The sequence below is a fragment of the Coffea arabica genome, chromosome 2e, assembly GCF_036785885.1.
Source record: "Coffea arabica cultivar ET-39 chromosome 2e, Coffea Arabica ET-39 HiFi, whole genome shotgun sequence".
In the NCBI taxonomy this organism is placed as follows: Eukaryota; Viridiplantae; Streptophyta; class Magnoliopsida; order Gentianales; family Rubiaceae; genus Coffea; species Coffea arabica.
In genome coordinates this window covers 28,199,013-28,217,685 of record NC_092313.1, presented here as the reverse complement: position 1 = coordinate 28,217,685, position 18,673 = coordinate 28,199,013, and the positions used below count along the sequence as shown (strand labels likewise).

At 36.5% G+C, this 18,673-nt stretch overlaps 2 protein-coding genes and 1 long non-coding RNA gene across 4 annotated transcripts; 1 reads left to right on the top strand and 2 right to left on the bottom strand.

Annotated features, from left to right (window-relative positions):
* Positions 1 to 31: 31 nt before the first annotated feature.
* Positions 32 to 584, bottom strand: LOC140036959 (uncharacterized). The gene is made up of 2 exons (XR_011840592.1): positions 445 to 584; positions 32 to 290 (listed from the first exon to the last, which is right to left on the bottom strand). It is a non-coding gene; the product is annotated as an uncharacterized lncRNA (long non-coding RNA).
* An 8,057-nt stretch (positions 585 to 8,641) lies between these two features.
* Positions 8,642 to 10,610, top strand: LOC113732277 (premnaspirodiene oxygenase). The gene is made up of 2 exons (XM_027257961.2): positions 8,642 to 9,798; positions 9,891 to 10,610. Exons 1-2 carry the CDS (start codon positions 8,893 to 8,895, stop codon positions 10,539 to 10,541), a joined length of 1,557 nt encoding a protein of 518 aa, XP_027113762.2. The 5' UTR covers positions 8,642 to 8,892; the 3' UTR covers positions 10,542 to 10,610.
* An 862-nt stretch (positions 10,611 to 11,472) lies between these two features.
* Positions 11,473 to 18,385, bottom strand: LOC113732275 (putative zinc transporter At3g08650). 2 transcript variants are annotated; one of them, XM_027257959.2, is made up of 6 exons: positions 17,982 to 18,385; positions 16,274 to 16,992; positions 14,724 to 15,008; positions 14,402 to 14,530; positions 13,358 to 13,455; positions 11,473 to 12,572 (listed from the first exon to the last, which is right to left on the bottom strand). In XM_027257959.2, the coding sequence occupies exons 2-6, from the start codon at positions 16,733 to 16,735 to the stop codon at positions 11,759 to 11,761; spliced, it is 1,788 nt and encodes a 595-aa protein (XP_027113760.1). In that variant the 5' UTR covers positions 16,736 to 16,992; positions 17,982 to 18,385; the 3' UTR covers positions 11,473 to 11,758. The 2 variants fall into 2 exon arrangements, with proteins under 2 accessions (XP_027113760.1, XP_027113761.1); XM_027257960.2 differs by having other exon boundaries at positions 16,274 to 16,989.
* Positions 18,386 to 18,673: the final 288 nt, after the last annotated feature.

The window sequence follows — 18,673 nt, the reverse complement described above, 5'->3', positions numbered from 1 at the left end:
ACCGGAAAGCCAAATCACACGAATGGCGATATGCTTTAAAGAAGAGCATTTTTGTCTGTATCTTTTAAGCAAAAAGTGAACAACTCCATCTTCTTCCCTTTCCCTCAAGTTCCATCTGATCAGAATCAAATTCTCAGACGGCTGCCAAATCCTAAGTACTTGAAGTGAAATCTCCCTAAACAAGATTCTGCCGTGGAATCTCAAAGCCCAGAAGATCATTTTGTACTTTTCAATTCCAGTGAAGGTGTTTAATGGGTCCACGAATGTGATGTCATCCCTGCTTTTCCGAACTGCCAAAAGGAAGGAATTTAGTTAGAGCACTTGCTACCAATCCATTATTCAGCTGATACAGTTTTTATATATTTATTCACAAAACGTGTGGCTAGATTTTAGTTACAAAGGAAGCATGAGTTGAAAGAATAAGTGGAAAAGGGAAAAGAGTACCTATAAATGTCATAATTGAGGTCTTTGGTGAAGAGGAGAGGGAGGTCTTCCCTTAGAGTCCACACAGCCAGACCCAAGTTCACAAAGAAATCATCCCTGTGGTCATGTTGCTTATTATCCTGAGGAGAAGCAAGAGCAACGGTAGCAATCACGATGGCACAGGTGGTGGGGTGGTGGAGGAATAGGTGGGGATGGGGGTGCTGCTGCTTGGTAGGAACAGAAAGAGATGAGGCCTGCCTAGGAGGCGGTGGGGGTAGAAGCAGAGGAGGAGGTGGAGGAGAGGAGGGATGGAGTGATTTTTCCTTGGAGTGGATGATTGTCGGGGAGAGGTTAGGCAAGATATATGCCAAAAGAGAAAGGGAAGAAGATAGAGTTGTTCATTTTTTGTTTAGAAAATGCGGACAAAAATGTCCTTTTTTAAAGCATACTGCCATTCGTGTGATTTGGCTTTCCAGTTGCAAAACCGGATAAATTAGCCAAAAGGGCCACGAGTTCCCAATTTTACAAGTTTGAGGGCTAAAAGTTGACTACAAATAGTTAGAGGGCTTAATTTTACCTAAACTAAAAGTTCAAGAGCCAAATGGATAATTTGCCTTATTTGGAATATATAAGGTACTCATTAACGATCCAGATTTGGCCATAAACAATTCTATATAGCAATTTTTTAAAAAAATAAAAACATTTTTGTGCTAAAAATCTTGAAAAGTTGCATTTATTATTATTTGGATTAATCTTTCCTACACTGACAGTGTATACACTATTAGCGTTGGATGAATGATAACTATGTAAAATTTGAATTTAAAATTTAATTTTTGCACACATGTCATGAATCAAATGCTGATAGTGCATATACCGTCAGTGTATATAAGATTTATTCTTATTATTTTTCCTGAAATATGCTAAACTTGAAAGGGGAAATGTTATACACAACATCTTGAACATTTATTTGCAGGTTTATGGATAAAATCTCTTGTGCCACAATGCAGCTGAATTCTCATTGATTAATTTTCTCTTTACTCCTCTAGTACTTAAATGCAGAGATCCATTAAATGAGACAATTGTATCAATTAAATATAGAATATCGTAGTGCATTAAAGAATCAAAACCAACCAAATTTGAATCATGAAACAATTTAAACTTTCCATTTTCAAATGAACAAAAATAATCAAATTTGTCCAAAGTAAAAATAGAAATTAAATTCCATCGAAAAGACGGTACAACAAATGTTTCATTAAGATCCAAATAAAATTTGATCTTTAACAATAATCTAAAAACCCTCGTTACCTCAATTTGAACTGTTTTGCCATCGCCCATGTAGATATATTTTTCATTATCATTAGATTTTCGATAATTCAGATAACCCTGCATAGACACGCTGATGTGATAGTTGGTGCAATGCTTCTTTTTATACCCTTCAGCTCCACAGAAGAAACAACTATTCTTTTCCTGATCAACTGATTTCTTTTGTTATTTCTTTTGTGGTGCCGTACCTGCAGCTTTTTTATCCTTATTTCTCTTAAGTTCCTTGCTTTTATTATTAGTGATTGAGATCAGATGAGCACTCTCTGTCTGATCTTACTTCAACCTTTTCTCTTTTTCTACACAGTGTGAGATGAGCTCATTTAGAAGCTAAATCTTTTTTTGACAGTTGTAACTCACCTTAAACTAGCTAAACTGTGTAGGAAGAGATATTAAAATCAAATGCATTAGTAACTCTTCACAGAGAATACCAATTTAAGTGCATTTAATTTTGAAACAAGATGAGACATCTCCATGATATATTTTTTGATATTACTTTTACCACTATATTTCATTGAAACTAGGTGTATCAAGAGCGTACTAATTTCAATCTTTTCGTTCTTGACAAACCTTTTTTAATGTCTTGAAGGAACTTTTTAGCGGTTACTGTCGTTTCTGACATTGTTCTTCTGAATGCTTCTGGAACGATTTTTTTAATGATCATCAAACACCAGCAATTTGATCTCTCCCACCTTTCCTTATCTTTCTTTTCATCAGAGGTACTCTAATCTGTAAGAGGTGGAGAAAAATCATCTCTTAACACAAAGTCGAGATCCATTACTCCAAATACTATCAAGAGATTTTTTTTTTCAAGATTTAAAATTTGTGCCATTCAGCATAGGAATATCATTGATGTTGGTAATATTTGTAAAATCATTCGTAACTGAATAGAAAACATAATATAATTAAAACAAACTCACATAGACCACCATAATAATAAATTCAAATAAAAGTAATTCCATCTCAAAATATCGATGTTTCATTAATATTTTATTTTTGGACAAAAATATTAATTTTTAAGTGATATCCTGACGCAGTAATAAACACTGGCAATAATAACATGTCCAAAAATAAATTTTTCTTTGGGTTAATTTATAATTCACATGTAAAAATTTGAATAATTATCATATGTTTATTATCACAAGTGCACATGTAATTTTATTAAATATTGACCTTCCTTTGGTCCGATCAATATTCACAAAATCACAAGTACTCAACTAGTTATATTCCAAAATAAATTAATTTTCACAATAGATGTCACTTTGGTGGCATATTGTTTCAATTAATTTATTCTAAAATATATATAATCATACAAATATTCAAATTTAAATTACACAAATTTCACAAAAATTTTGATCAAAATCAACTTTGGTCAACTCTGGTTAAAAATGTAGTCAAACCTGATCAAACCAGTTAACTGGATCAAGACTTATTGGACCAAAAGTCCATATTCATAATTTGACCCAAATTTATCATTCAAGTCCAAAATTTTCTTGAAGTCCATAAAACTCTATAAAACTATATATTTAGTGGACCAAACATATTAACTTTTGTAAGGGTTAAATGTCTTGTTTATCTTTATTAGGGTTCACTCAAATCATAGAAACCCTAATTTTCTTAACATAAATATTGATAAGTAAGGAAACCAGCCAAAGAATCCAATTGTAAATAAATTGAGTACAAAGGATCATATTGAATATCAATCTAGATTCATAAACAATGAATTGGTCAACTACAACATCACAGCAAATAACCAAAGTTTGGTTAGTGGGACTTGGCCGAAGCCAAAGAGACATAATTCATAACTTGACCAAGGGCATAATGAAAAGTCACAGCAAAAAACTATTTTGGCTTTCGACTTTCAGCATAGTAAGACAATGGCCCACTAGAAAGTCATGTTCTTTCATATTTCGGCTTTCTGTTTCGGCTTTCTATTTGAGATAAGAAAAGGACAAACTACTTAACAATCAATTAAGATCCTGAAACACGTGCCAACTAGTCATAGTATGCTAAGCTGAATTCTCCAGATGTAAAGGTCAATCGGCCATTATATCAAACAAACTAATTGGATACAAATAAACTTAAGAATCACAACATGATTTGTCAATTCTTCTGGAACAAGCAAACCTTTTTTTTTATTGACCGATTCTTTACAAACAACACAGGAATAGACCACTCATAGGGCCTGTTTGGAAGCTTGGTTTTTTATCAAGTTTGTATAAAACTAGTTTTTTAACAACTTTTGCTACAGGAACCCCAAAAAACTTATCAAAGTTTTTAACCTACACACTTAAAATATCCAAAACACAACAAAAAAAAATTCCCTTCCCCTTTTCTTCTTCTTCCTCCCTCACCACCACCTCCATTGCCGGCTCCGTCACCAATTTCCGGTGCCGGTGCCGGTCTTTTTTTTTTTCCCCATTTTTTTCCCTCTCCCCCTCTTCCTCCCCTGCCATCATCCTCCATTGTCTTTTTTTTTCTCTCTTACGTCTGGCGCAGAGGGGGGTGGCGCAGAGAGGGGCGGCGAGGGGGGTAGATGGGGAGGGGGAAGGGGCAGAGGGGGGCGGCGGGGGAGAGAGGGAAGGCGGGGTTAGGGGGAAGGGGCAGAGGGGGGCTGCGGGGGGGGAAGATGGGGGAGAGAGAGGCGGCGGGGGGAGGGGGAAGGGGGCAGGGAGGGGGACGGCGGGGGAGAGAGGGAAGGCGGGGGGAGGGGCAGAGGGGGGCTGCGGGGGGGAAGACGGGGTAGAGAGAGGCTGCGGGGAGAGAGGGAAGGCGGGGGGAGGGGTTGCGGGGGGGGGGAAGATGGGGGAGAGAGAGGCGGCGGGGGGAGGGGGAAGGCGGGGGAGAGAGAGGCTGCGGGGAGAGGGGGACGGCGGGGGAGAGAGGGAAGGTGGGGGGAGGGGGAAGGGGCAGAGGGGGGCGGCGGGAGGTGGAGTTGCAGCTAGGGGTGGTGGAGGTAACGGGGAAGAAGAAGAAGAAGAAAAAGAGAGGAAAGAAAAAAAAAAGAAAAAGAAAAAGAAAAAGAAAGGGAAAGAAAAAAAGAAAAAAAAAAGTTTTTCATCTTACAAAAACTTTTACAAAATTTTTCACCTAACAAAACTTCTACAAAATTTTTTCAAAAACTTCTACAGTGCACTACAGTAAAGTTTTAGACAAACTCCCAAAAAACTCAGGTTCCAAACATAATTTACAATCTTTAAGGTGAAACTTTCAAAGACTACAAATTATTTTTTAATAATTAACCATATTTTGCTCTGATACCACTTATTAGAGTGGTTGTTTATATTCAACTTTTGGTGAAAACTATCACCTATTAAACCCAAAATCTATATGGCGATTATTAAGAATTAAATTAACGGTAAAATTGTGGAAATGTACCTGAATTCATGTTGACAAACTGGTGCTTGAATCTCTAGAGATTTTTGGGTGGCCTTCCAAGTTCACACGTATTTGCCAATTCTTGAGAGAGCCCTTTAATTTCTCTCTGATATTTTTCCTGACAATGGAATATTAGGAAAGAGTTATTTTATAGTACTAGAAAATATGACAATAAGAAAATGTGTGACCTGTGGACCATAATCCTATTTATAGATAACATTCATGTTACCTTTTGGATTCCTATTTCAACCTATCATATAAATAGGAAATACCGTTAAGTTTCTACACATTAAAGACCCACACCCTATTAAATACATTGAACCCAAACCATATTTGATTACTTTAATTGGACTTAACCTTATTTGATAGTTTGCAACATATAATCATTCACATATAAGTCCAACGTTGGATTAAGGATCCAACATAAGATAATTTAGGTTATAGAAATGTTACCATTGCGACAAGAAACAAATCAACTTGCAATAGATTAAGATTTCTTATTTGCTTTCTTCCCCCAAATCTATCTGGAATCCAATCTTCAGTTTTCTTTTTTCTTTTAATTTTGTCCAGATTTGTTTTGTGATTTTGGGCATAAATTTGGATTTTCTTGAAACCTTTTTTATCATAACCAAAAAATTTTAAAAGCCTATTTTAACTTTTCTTGAGAAAGAGGACAATGACTATAAGGATTTTCGTAACGATTTTAATGTGGCGAGAAAAAAAATTTCAATCCATTACAAAGAATCATCATATTGGAATTTTGAAAGGAGATGGAAGAAAAAGGTAATGCACATGACTGAATCCCTGTTGGCAGATATGCAGATGAGTGTGATCCCTTTGGCAGAAGCTGCTGCCGCTGCTTCCTCCACCGCAAGGGAGCTAAATAGTGATAGTGGAAGAGGAGAGGAGAGAAGAAGAAGGATGAGAGGAGACGGTGTCTACTACTGTTGGGAGTAGACTAATGGAAGGATATCAGCAAATCCTAAACATGGAGGTTTTTGGACTACATAGAGTTGCACCAGCTAATCCAACTGCTTTATGGTTGGGGAAAAAAAAAACGAGGGAATTTTGATACTTCTGTCAATGATTAAATAAGAAAGATCTTCCTTGATCCCTCAATAATCAACTATGAAAGGAAGAGTTAGTCTTATATATACATTGATATTATATATATTATCATAGTTACATTACAATACATGTATAAAATTTGAATTTTAAATTCATATTAATTGTCATGTATCTAACGATAATAGTGTATATATTATCAGTGTATAGAAGATTAATCTTAGAAGAAAAGAGTTAGATGTCACTTTCTCAGTCTGAGTCCTTTAGTCTAACGTATCATCCAAAAGGATTCCAGATTATGATTTTCAGGCTAAAAAAATGCTGGCAGAAGATGGCAGGTTCAGTTCAGTCTAACTCAGTTGACAAGCGATCCTATTATTGTTTCTGAGATTTCTGAGCTGTTGGGTCTCATTTGCGTATGAATTTCGATCGATGTAAATTTAAGCAGGTCACATGAAAAGTGAATTTATCAGTAGGGAATGATGCAGATAAGTAAGGATGGAAACCAATCGTGCAGTTGTGTATCTGAAGAACTCTATTTGGACAGACATGACCGGTAAAGAACCCAAACTAGAACCATTATAGATCTTTCTTGACAGTCAAAGGCAAGAATTTGGCCAAAACTTGAAATTTCCAAAATGTAAGATTATGATAATGTGGTTTACCTTTGATTTCTAAGAGCCTGCCAATGTTTGCGTTGAGAATTCTTTTGTGCAAATATTGCTTTGAGAGATCAAGGTAAGTATGGTTATGTCAGGTATTAATATGTGCAGTTGTTGATTTGAATTGGGATATAATTTGGTGTACACTTGTGTTATACTGTTGTACATTTGAACTCTACAATTTGTTCAGTATAACACAATTTGTAAATTGTACAATAGTATAACATAAGTGTACATAATTATTGGGATATAATTATTTGTTGGATCTTAATGTGACAAGATAATACGATACACCAAATTTGTGATTATTGTAACATTATTGTTGTACCATTATTGTAATTTTGGTACAACATTTGTGCAAGACAGTTTTGGTATGTTACAACAATAATTAATTTGTGAAAATTTGGTACAACAGGAACTCTTTTACTACATACTTAATGTTACAACAATAATGTAATTTTGGTACAACAATAATGTTACAAGATAAAACGATGAACCAAACTTGTCATTATTGTAACATTATTGTTGTACCATTATTGTGATATCCCACAAATTTGGTACAATAATAATGTTACAACATAGAATGATTATTGTAATTTTTACAACATTTAGTGTAAACAAACAGTATCCCAAATTATAACACAAGTGTTATAATTAATCTCGAGTTTGTGGGATATAATTATTGGTTGGATTTTAATGTTACAAGATAATTAATGTCAATGGAGGTTAGTGTAATTTTCAAAACTTGGAGGAAGGCCAATGAAATAGTCAAAAACCCCAAAGGGAGGTATCTAAAATTACCCCCTAATAATAAGATGTTCTTGTTGATGAATGACTACTAATAAATGTTATTTAACAATTGCACGATAAATGACTATAAATAAATGTTCCTGTTCCTTGTAAGCATTGTATTATCTCAATTGAGGGCAAACAATCAAATGGACGACTAGGATTTTTGTACACTCAAGTAGTAGAATATAGAAGTAATGCAAAGATGTCGGCATGATAATCTTCATAAGTTTGGGAAAATTGAAAAACCTCTTCCGTGGAGAAAAAGCAAGTTAACTGAAAGACATTTACTTTTAGAGGTGTAATCGAATCCAATCGAGATGAGTAGTACACGACTCTAGTTCGATTTTATTTTGTATTCCTTATCGAGTCCAATCGAGTCTAATCAAACCTAATCGAGCCTATTGAGGTTAAGAAATATAAGTTTATATTTTATATAAACTGAAAAAGCAAGTTAACTGAAAGACATTTACTTTTAGAGGTGTAATCGAATCCAATCGAGATGAGTAGTACACGACTCTAGTTCGATTTTATTTTGTATTCCTTATCGAGCCCAATCGAGTCTAATCAAACCTAATCGAGCCTATTGAGTTTAAGAAATATAAGTTTATATTTTATATAATTTTAAACAAGGGACAAAATAAATATTTCATACTAATAAATAAAAAAATTTTAAAAAATATTTATATGTGAAGTTCGATTGAATTCGATTAAGCTTGACGAACTTTCGAATTTCACATATTAAACTCAAACTCGAACTCGGTCAATGTGAGTTCGAACTCAAGTTTTGAATGAACAAGCTCGCGAGCTACTCGATTAAATTTGACTCGTATGCATCTCTAGTTACTTTGCATTATTATTAATTTGAAGACTTCTAGTTAGTTATTTTCTGTATCTTTCCCGTGGCGGCTTCAACTCCTCGGTTGCGGATATTCAATCGCAATTTAGTCATAGACATAAAAAACCTTTCCATGTTAAATTCACTAATCTCGTTACGTGACAATTTTTTTGATTTTACATATAAGCTGAGTTAGTGGAAACCATGTGACAGTGTCTCATTTGGGCGACTGAATTGGATCCAAAACTTTCACAACTAAGGATTTAAAGCCACCCCACGCATACTGAAAATATATGGTGCATCTTCTCTTCCCTACTGCCTATGAGAGTTGGAATCCTCACTTCCTTGAGAACAGAAGGATCTTCTATTTAACCAATTAGCTTGGCTTAGTCCAATAGCATAATAAAAGGTAGAAAGATGATGGATCTTACCTCCAACTTCATAGCTTGTTTTCTTCTTCTAGCCGTTGTTACAGCTTTAATCAAGAAACGCAAGAGATCAAAAGCATCCCAGAAGCTACCCCCATCTCCATGGAAGCTCCCTTTTGTGGGACACTTGCATCATTTGCTAGGTTCCCCACCCTATCGTGCTCTTGCAAAATTAGCTCAGAAACATGGTGCTCTGATGCACCTTCAGTTGGGGGAGATTTCTTCAATTGTGGTATCATCACCACGTTTAGCTAGAGAGATTCTGAAAACTCATGATCTTGCATTGTCAGATAGGGCAGAAATTCTAGCTTCCAAGATTGTTTGCTATGACAGTACAAACATAGCTGGTTCCCCATACGGTCCTTACTGGAGACAAATGCGCAAAATATGCACCATGGAGCTCCTTGGTGCTGAGAAAGTCCGATCATTTGGCTCTATCATGCAAGATGAGGCTTGGCATCTCATTTCATCTATCCAGGCTCTATCTGTTGCTGGAGCTCCAATCAATTTAACTGAAAAACTGTCCTCCTACACGAGCTCCATGGTTTTTAGAGCAGCATTCGGGAAAGTAAGCAGATGGCATAAAGATACATTCGTACAGGTTTTGAAGCAAGCACTGCCCGTTGTAAGTACTTTTGATGTTTCTGATCTTTTTCCGTCATACAAGATGCTTCATCCCTTTAGTCGGGTGAGTACTAAATTCATGAAGATGCACCAAAAGATTGATAAAATTTTCGACAACATAATTGCTGAGCGTGTTGATAACTTAGCAAGAACGAGAAAGGGCATGGGAGAATCCAGCGATGAAGATCTAAGTGATGTTCTACTAAGAGTAAAAGAAAGTGGTGATCTTCAAATTCCAATCACCAACAACAATATCAAAGCTGTTCTGATTGTAAGTACATGTCATGAAATTCTTTTTGCCTTTTGCCTTCAATTGTGATTTCCATGTGCAGTTTGTGACCAAGAAATTTAGCACAAATGCAGGACTTGTTTACAGGTGGCCTTGCAAATGTACCCGCAGCTGTTGAATGGGCGATGGCTGAGATGATCAGAAATCCATATGTGATGGCCAAGGCACAGATTGAAATAAGGGGAGCCTTTATGGGAAAGAAAACAACAATTGAAGAAACTGATGTTCAAGACTTGGAGTACCTGAAGTTGGTCGTTAAAGAAACTCTAAGGCTACACCCTCCTGCTGCACTTTTACTCCCTAGAGAATGTAGGGAGCAATGTGAAATAGACGGATATATAATCCCCATCAAGACCAGAGTTATAGTTAATGTCTGGGCAATAGGAAGGGACCCTGAGTATTGGGATGATCCAGAGAGTTTTAGACCCGAGAGATTCGAAAACAGCTCCATTGATTTCACTGGAACTCACTTTGAGTATCTCCCTTTTGGTGCAGGAAGGAGGATGTGCCCAGGAATTTCATTTGCTATGCCTAATATTGAGCTTCCATTAGCTCTTTTGCTCTATCATTTTGACTGGAAACTCCCAACTAGCCTCCATTCCAATGGTTTAGACATGAGCGAGGCAGTTGGATTTTCTGCAAGAAGAAAACAGCACCTTTGCTTGCTGGCCTCTTTGTGTGATCCTGCCCACGATATCGCATGCCAGACCCCAGTAACAGATTAAAGTGGCAGAAAATCCATTACCCAATCCCTTCTATGGCTCTATATGTTACAATTATACAATAAGCGAAAACGTAATAGGGGTGAATTTCTTCAATATATATATATATATTTCTTAAGTCTTTTTCTTTAGTATTTTAGTTCTTTTCTTCTAACATTCCAAGTCTGTAGATGCAAGACATTAGTCTGTATCACCAAAGTGGTATTTGGTGGATTTGATCTGGTCTTAAACTGTTTTCTGTACTATTAAAGTCTAATTTATCATTATCAATCAAAAGTCTAATTGTCTTGCACATTGATCATATTTAATAGATACTTCCTGTTGTGAAATACAGTTAGTAACCATTGTAATTCTGGAATTACAGCTTTATGACAGAAACTCTTTTACTACATGCTTAAAGGAGTATATGATTATATATCCAAAACTTAAAAAGTTACTCTAGTAAACTTGTCAGCATTATAGATGACACTTGGTGATTTCTATTTTTGGATGGATCAGAACATTCAGATTCTATTTTTGGCAGCTTTCTGGGACTAAGCAGGTACTGCATATGCTTCCGGATTTGAGGAGAATGTATCAGCTTACCTCGCCAAGAATTGAGGGAAATATACAGCTTTTCCATCATCTTGTTTCAGAAATTCTCATCTAGGTTTCCGTGACCAAGAGTGACAACTGATTGAATACAAAAATACGCTGCCAACACATGAAAACAGGAGAAATTTCTCTTAATTCTGTACTAGCAAGGACGGTCACATCTGCAAGATTGTCTCATTAGCCATGTAACTTCCAAGATTTGCACCCAGGACCGCTTACTTCTTGTTGCCACAAGACATGACCAAGGTTCCATGCAAGGCAGAAAAATGGCAATGCTGCAGAAGCAGAAGTAATTTACGCAGTTGTCCAAAATAAGGCAGTGCATATATAGCAATTTAACTAAGAGGGAAATAACTACACATTTTCATTTGAAAGGGGACTATAAAGTCAATTGGTGATGCCTGCAATTAGAGGGCAAAACAGTTTAACACCTACTTTGCTGTATAATTGTAATACCCTCTTTTTGCAAAGCAGTGGAAATAAATGTAAGTTTAACAAAATCAGCTCAATGAGCTTTTGCATTGATGAATGAACCAGCCTAAGTACTACTACTATCTAGGCACTGGTCACAAGTTCTCTCGTCCAATCTGCAGCAATACATATATATACAGCAGTTCCATCATGTATCATCTCACAGCCTCAGGTGCAGAATTGCAATAAGGTGTGTGCAAACACACCAACTTGGTGAAAGTTAGGCAGATGCTGGCAAATCCTACGCCTACTATCAAGCCCGATACGGTTCTTCTTTTGTCTAATTTTACTGCCCTTTTTACAATACTCCCGAAACATGGGAGTAATCCCCCACATGCAAGCACCATTAAGTGGTCCAAACCACTGTAGTCAATTCCTCCAAGTATAGCTCCAATTGCAGACAACGGACCAACAAACCCAATTAGAGCAGCAGCTAGAAGAGAGCCATGCCAGCTGTCGGTTGCCCCAAAAATGCAGCTAGCTACAGCAGCACCCCGAGGAAGACCATGCAAGGAGACAGGAAGCACCATGTACTGACCAAGCCCATATGCTTTAGGTGCAGCAACTCCTAAGGCAAGCCCCTCAGGAAGAGCATGAAGGGCAACAGCCATACAACACAAGATTGACTGAAGGGTAAGAGCACTAACTTGAATGCCAGTTGCAGCAGATAATGTATCAGCTGAAGTGCGCTTCCGACCTCCAAATTTTAAAGCACTGGAAGTAGTTATATGGACAAATGCAGAGCCCACTGCAAGAAGCAGCATAAGGGGGAAAATCCCCATCTTCGAAGAAAGAAGCAGTTGTACTGGCCGCCAGGCACCAAGAATAAAGGCAACACCAGAAGCTACCCCAGTTAGGAGAGCATGCTGAAGACGAAGAGCAAGAGCAAATGCAACAAGGGCGAATCCTCCAAGCAATGGGCCAAGACCAAAGAGCAGTGAAACAAAGAAACCGGAAGCATCCTCAGAACTACAGAGCAAAGATAAAAAACAATTTGGGGATCACATCCGCCAATAATAATAAGCAAGTACTAGAAAGTGCTAGATTCATGTACTCAATTGGTATCATCTATTAAATAAATTCCTATTTTGTTTAGAACGTCGAACTCAACATCCCAAATACGATGCCACTTCTCTCACAAAATATCGCTTTAAGAGACAGCAAAATAGTATGGATAACTAAATTCTGCTCAATTTAATGATTGCCACAATTAACAGATGTTTCTTAACAGATTTTCCTTAACCTTGCCAGTTGTACCACAATTAACAGATTGGAGCAAGAATATAATTGTTTCACAATTTAATAATCAGGCCATTACATAATTTTAGACATCATCAAGATTGTTAAGATAATTTATCAAATTCACCTGTACAGCCAGACTTTTCTAACCTTTAAATAAATGCTTTTGTTGAGCATAATGGCAGTTGGAGGTCTCAATTCCAAGGATAAGGTCACGAAAAACAAGACAACGGATGCATTATGGAAAACAAGAGGGTTCAAAAGCAACTGCCTATATTAATACACCTTAGTCTAATAATTCCATAAACATTCATGTATACCTTCAAATGCAATAAAGCCATGCAAAGAAACATATTATACTTATATAAGGTGAAAAAAATAGAGCGACATATGGAGCAAACAAATGTGCGTACACTTGAAACAGCCTTCCTATAATAAGAACAGAAGACTATTTTCTCCCAGTTTGTCACCATATTTCAGAATGCAGAAATGCATGCATGGATGCATAAGCTCACCTGTAGTTGTTGCTGAAATTCTGGAATATAGCACCCAAAGCTTCCATAAAACCCACTGAAAGTGTAGCTGCTGATGCTACATGAGATGCAGAGGCCTCCTAATATGCATAATCAAAAAAGATATTTATTTTAAGATAATTGTGAATATTCACCACATGACATAGTATTATAGCATGCCATACTGATAGTGATACACAGGTATTTTTACAACAATTTCCTCTTCAATTCAAATCCTTTTGTTTCTCTTTTTTTTTTGGGGAGGGGGAAGGGGGGTGGGGGGTTAAGCTCATTAATTTTTATTGATCATTGATGAAGCACCTGCAAGAGAGGTTTACAATCTATGCAACAGCTAGAAATTACAAGGAAAAGTAATCACAAGCTATGAGCAAAAGCAAACACAAACTATACAGAAAAAATAGAAAAAATCCTCGAAAAACTTCAAATCCTAACAGATAATCATTGAAACTATATCAACTAGTGTTCAAGGCACACTCGATGTGTGTACAACTACAAAAAATATTAAAAATTTTTTTAAAGATATTGGTTGAAATAATTTTTATAAAAATTGATTTTATATTTTTTTAATACATAAATAGAAAATTCACATTCATATAATTAAAATGCACAAATAGACTATTATTTCGCAGTGGGTAGTTATGAGAGAGGTGGAAGGAGATATAGGCAGTTATCTATGAAAGGTAATTTAGGAAGATCATAAAGTAACAGGCTCTAGCTTACACCAAAAGACCCCCTCCTCCTTTATATATAGTGTAGACGAACAAATAGACTATTATTTGGCAGTGGGTAGTTATGAGAGAGGTGGAAGGAGATGTAGAAGGCAGTCATACATGAAGGGTAATTTAGGAATATCATAAAGCGACAGGTTTTAGTTTACACCAAAAGACCCCCTACACCTTTTATATATAGTATAGATATTAAGGAGAAAATTCAATTGCCATGCTCCATCCAAACCCAGACCAAAGGATTTAAACTCAAAAACACACACATCAAAACAGGTAATAAAACAAAGAGAAAGCGAGTTACCTTGAAACCATCTGGCAGCACCTCTGCAACAACCATCCAAATCATACAACCAGCGGCAAAACCAGTAGCAAATGGCAAGAACTTGTTAAATGCATCAGCACAAATAAATGATGGCACTGCTACAATTGGCTGTACCAAGATTCCAGAAATAATTGGGCATTAACTAGAGGAAGATGGGTATCGTGTAATTAGACCACTAAATTGCAGCAATATGCAGCTGCTAACAAAAGAAAACCATTAGCTAAATATGTGTGCAAGGTCCAAAAAGTCTAGCCAATGTATCAATGAATTGTAAATAATGGTCAAAACCCAAAACAAGTACCTGTGGCAGTGATGTAATAATGCTCCACATCAATGCTTTTTGTGGAGAAACACCTCTTGATGTAAGCACCATACTCACAGCTAATCCCTCTGGGATATTGTGCACGGCGATGGCTAAAGTAACCAATATTCCCTGTGACAGACCTTTAGAGCCAGCAAAGGATACTCCAACACCAGAACCTTCCCCAAAAGAATGAAGAGTCATAATTCCAACAACAAGAATGGCTTTAGCTGCATCTGCTCCTTTGATGTCCAACATGCTTACCTCTTCATATTGCTCAAGAATCTATGTATCAAGAATAGACGCACTGGATAAGTAGGCCATGGACATGAAATCAACCAAACAATAGTAAAATGGAAATATCATGCCCTACAAGCCACATGATTTTTGGAAAATAAAGTTTTGTATTCCAAGGTTGAAATTAGCTACCTTTGTATGCTTCAAAAGTATAAACAACTTTTTGAGATGTGTTTGCTTAAATTATCTGATTCCAGTCCCTAAGTTATTCCAGAAAACTGTAGCGACCAAGAACATATACCCCAGCTCCACACAGAAAAATCACATTGCTTTTGCCATTAGTGAGCAAAATCATTGGAAATTTAGTATAACAAAGGCACAAAACTCAAACACTGAACTTGGCATGGTGGTTTAACATTGCTGGGGTCTCCCAACATCAAGTCATAATTACAAAAGAAAAAAGAAGAAAAGAAAAAGAATGTCAACAGAACTAGAAAATTCAAAACAACATAATACCACGGAGTTCGATCATATAACAATCTAACTTGCAGACAGATTAAGATTTCTGATGTGTATTTTGCTTGCATATTTTAGAACCAAGAAATACAAAACTCAGGAACTTGTGATGCATAATCTTCAAGGATAGCTTATAAACAAGCAAGAAGAAAATAACATGACTTAAAAAGATGAAAAAAACAAAGGAGCTTATTTATCTTGTAAGTGACTATAAACTTGATATGAAACAAAAAAACAGAAACAGCAGCATATTCTGGGCATAGCTTATGTAAATGTTGCCTAAAATTTGGGCAAATAAAACAATATAATAGCCATTCAGAACTTAGGATCCAAACAGGCAAACCCCTGTAGAATCAGGTCACCATAAACCTAGATGAACACCAAAATAATGTCAATCACCAAATTCAGAAATGTAGACAACCCAGGATAATTTTGCACCATAGGTCTACTTCCCCAAGCTGGGAAGGCACTGGAAAGAAACCCTCTGAATCATATAGTGATTGTATATAACACTAGACAAGAAAAGAAAACCGGAGAAAAAAGAATAAAAGTTAAAACAGCATTTTGTTTAGTGTTAATTACTACATGAAAGCTACAAGGATAAGTAACCACAAAGGCAAGGAAAAAAAATTGTATGGTGTGAAACAATTACAGATTTATATGCTGGATATTGGTTACTAAGAGGATTACTGGCAATGAAAGTAATTAAATGTGAAAAGCAATGATCCCTCCATTTTATTGACACATAATTTCAGTTTTCAAATAGCACAATTGGATGAGAGAGATAAGAAAGTCACCTTCTTACAAACCCAAATGAAAATGCCACCAGCCAAAATACCAAGCATGACCCAACTGCCACTCCCATGGTCCTGTCCTTCTTGAATAAGGTCAAAGCTTGCAGCCAACATCACACCTGCAGCCATCCCGTTGCATATTCCAGACCACTGGGGATCGAGTTCCACAAAGAAGAAGGGCACAGCACCCAAACCAGTAGCAGCAGCCATTGCCAATGTGAAAATTGCCACTGTAGACACTGAAACTCTGCTATTCCCCCCCTTCCACTCCCCAGTTCTATCAGAACCAATAGCATGCTCCACACCTGACCCATCAATAACACCAGTGTCTGCATTCTTCAATGGGGCAGTTCTAACACTTCGTGAGGTTTCTTGTTCAGTTTCTGATGTAACATGACAATTAAATATAGCTACAAAAAGCAATAGTAACAGCACATGTCTGAGCCCCAAAGCAATTTTGGTCATGATTACAATAATATTTCATTCCACCAAGAAGATCTTTTCAGAAGAAGTGCTAAATATTCATCTTACAGCAGTTGCATCCTTGCTGTTATCATTGTATTGGGCCTATTCAAACCGAAGCGTTCCCTGATCATCGAGAGCATGAGCTAAACTAACCAAAGATGATCAGCTAACAAATAAGTTCTTGGATCTACTCAAACCAATAAATTGAGCTGCACCCATGGGCATATCAGCCGAACTTGAATATGATGGAATCCCTGCTGTATTAGATATGTGAAATGTTATATCAATTGGTTAAAAACATTATCCTGCAACCTATGACACATAACACAAAGAATGCACAGATCTACCAAACACCTTTTATTCTTCTAGCTGAAATGGTTACAAAGGTGATAGGTTGATATTTGTCAGATGCACAATCTTCCTAGTAACCTCAATAGAAAAGTGTTTACACCCAGCCCAATTGAACATTTAAAAAAGCATGCGTCATTTCTTTACGATCCACATCAAGAAATTGAGAGTTCAATGTTATCAGTCACCACAATTTAGAAGCAAAGGAGCCCATAAATAATATTTGCATTCAAAGGATACAAAAACTAAACACGGTAGACTCTCTTTGACTTTAGTCACCAGAACTTCGAATCAAAATAAGAAGAATTGGAGCTGCAAACTACTCCAACCTCCAGAAATGATCTAGAAAAGTTACAAGTCTACGATCTTTTTGAAGTTTCCCCTGTTTACAGTACATTTCAAAACCACAATCCCCTAGTAACGATGACAGAACATCAGACTGCTGTTAAAACTGAATTCTGCTACACGGGGATGCATCACTTGGTGACAATCCACATTTAAAAACAAGAAAAATGCTTGGCAAAACTGTCCAATAATAACCATAACTAAGAATCAGAGAAACAACTTAAAGTCAATCGTGATCAAACCAACTTTATTGATCAAAATTGGTAATTGATATTCATTCCAGCCATGTATAAGAAGCGCCCCAAGAACCCATTTTCCAAAATCCCTAAAACATAATCAAGAAGTTATACCCAAGAAAAACCCACAATAACAATCAAAAGAAACAAAAGAAGAAAAACCCCAACTTTAAATTCTCTTAATGCCTTACATCCATAAGCCCAATCCCACAATTGAACCAAAATCATCAAAACTAAATTCAATTCTCAACCGCCCAAAACAAAAATCAAATTAGGCATCAGAAAATTCTATCTATATCAAGTGAGATCAAAGTTACCTTTTCATGGGGCAGTGCAATAATCCGAGGCCTAACTTGAGAAACCCCAATTCCCAGAAAGAAAATTATAAAAACGGGCCCCAGATTAAGAAGAAAACTGAACTGGGATTATAAAAAATTATCCCTTTTTTGCAACTTTTTTGGGGACATAGATATATATGGGTAAAGTTTGAAATTTTGAAGGGAAGGTGAATGTAGATTGGGCAAACGAGGGAGGGGCTACGGGATAGAGAGTAACAAAAGAAGAAGACTGCCAAGGTACCACCCCTATCTTTTACATCACATTACAGTTGGTCCGTTTACGTAGTTGTCCACTCGCCTTTCCTTTTCGTACCTTGCCTGACTGGGTTTATTGACCAAAAAGCACGAGAAACCATGGACTCCTACCCACTGTTTTTTTTTTACGAGGTCAATTAGGATTGAGAGAAATATATATGAATTAGGGTGCATGAGAATCCAGTCAAGTCTAAGAATTTGGCGTTTTACTTTTATCTTGTTCATTAGATGCGATCATTTAGGCTCGTTCATGTTAGATAATGGCTCGTTCAAAATTTTATATGAACCGAGTTTGAATACACATTTTGACTCAATAAATAATCTAACAAATATGATCTAGTTCGTGAATTTAAACAATTATTCATGAATATGAATCTAATTGTCATTTCACAAAATTTAGGATAAGTATTGTATTC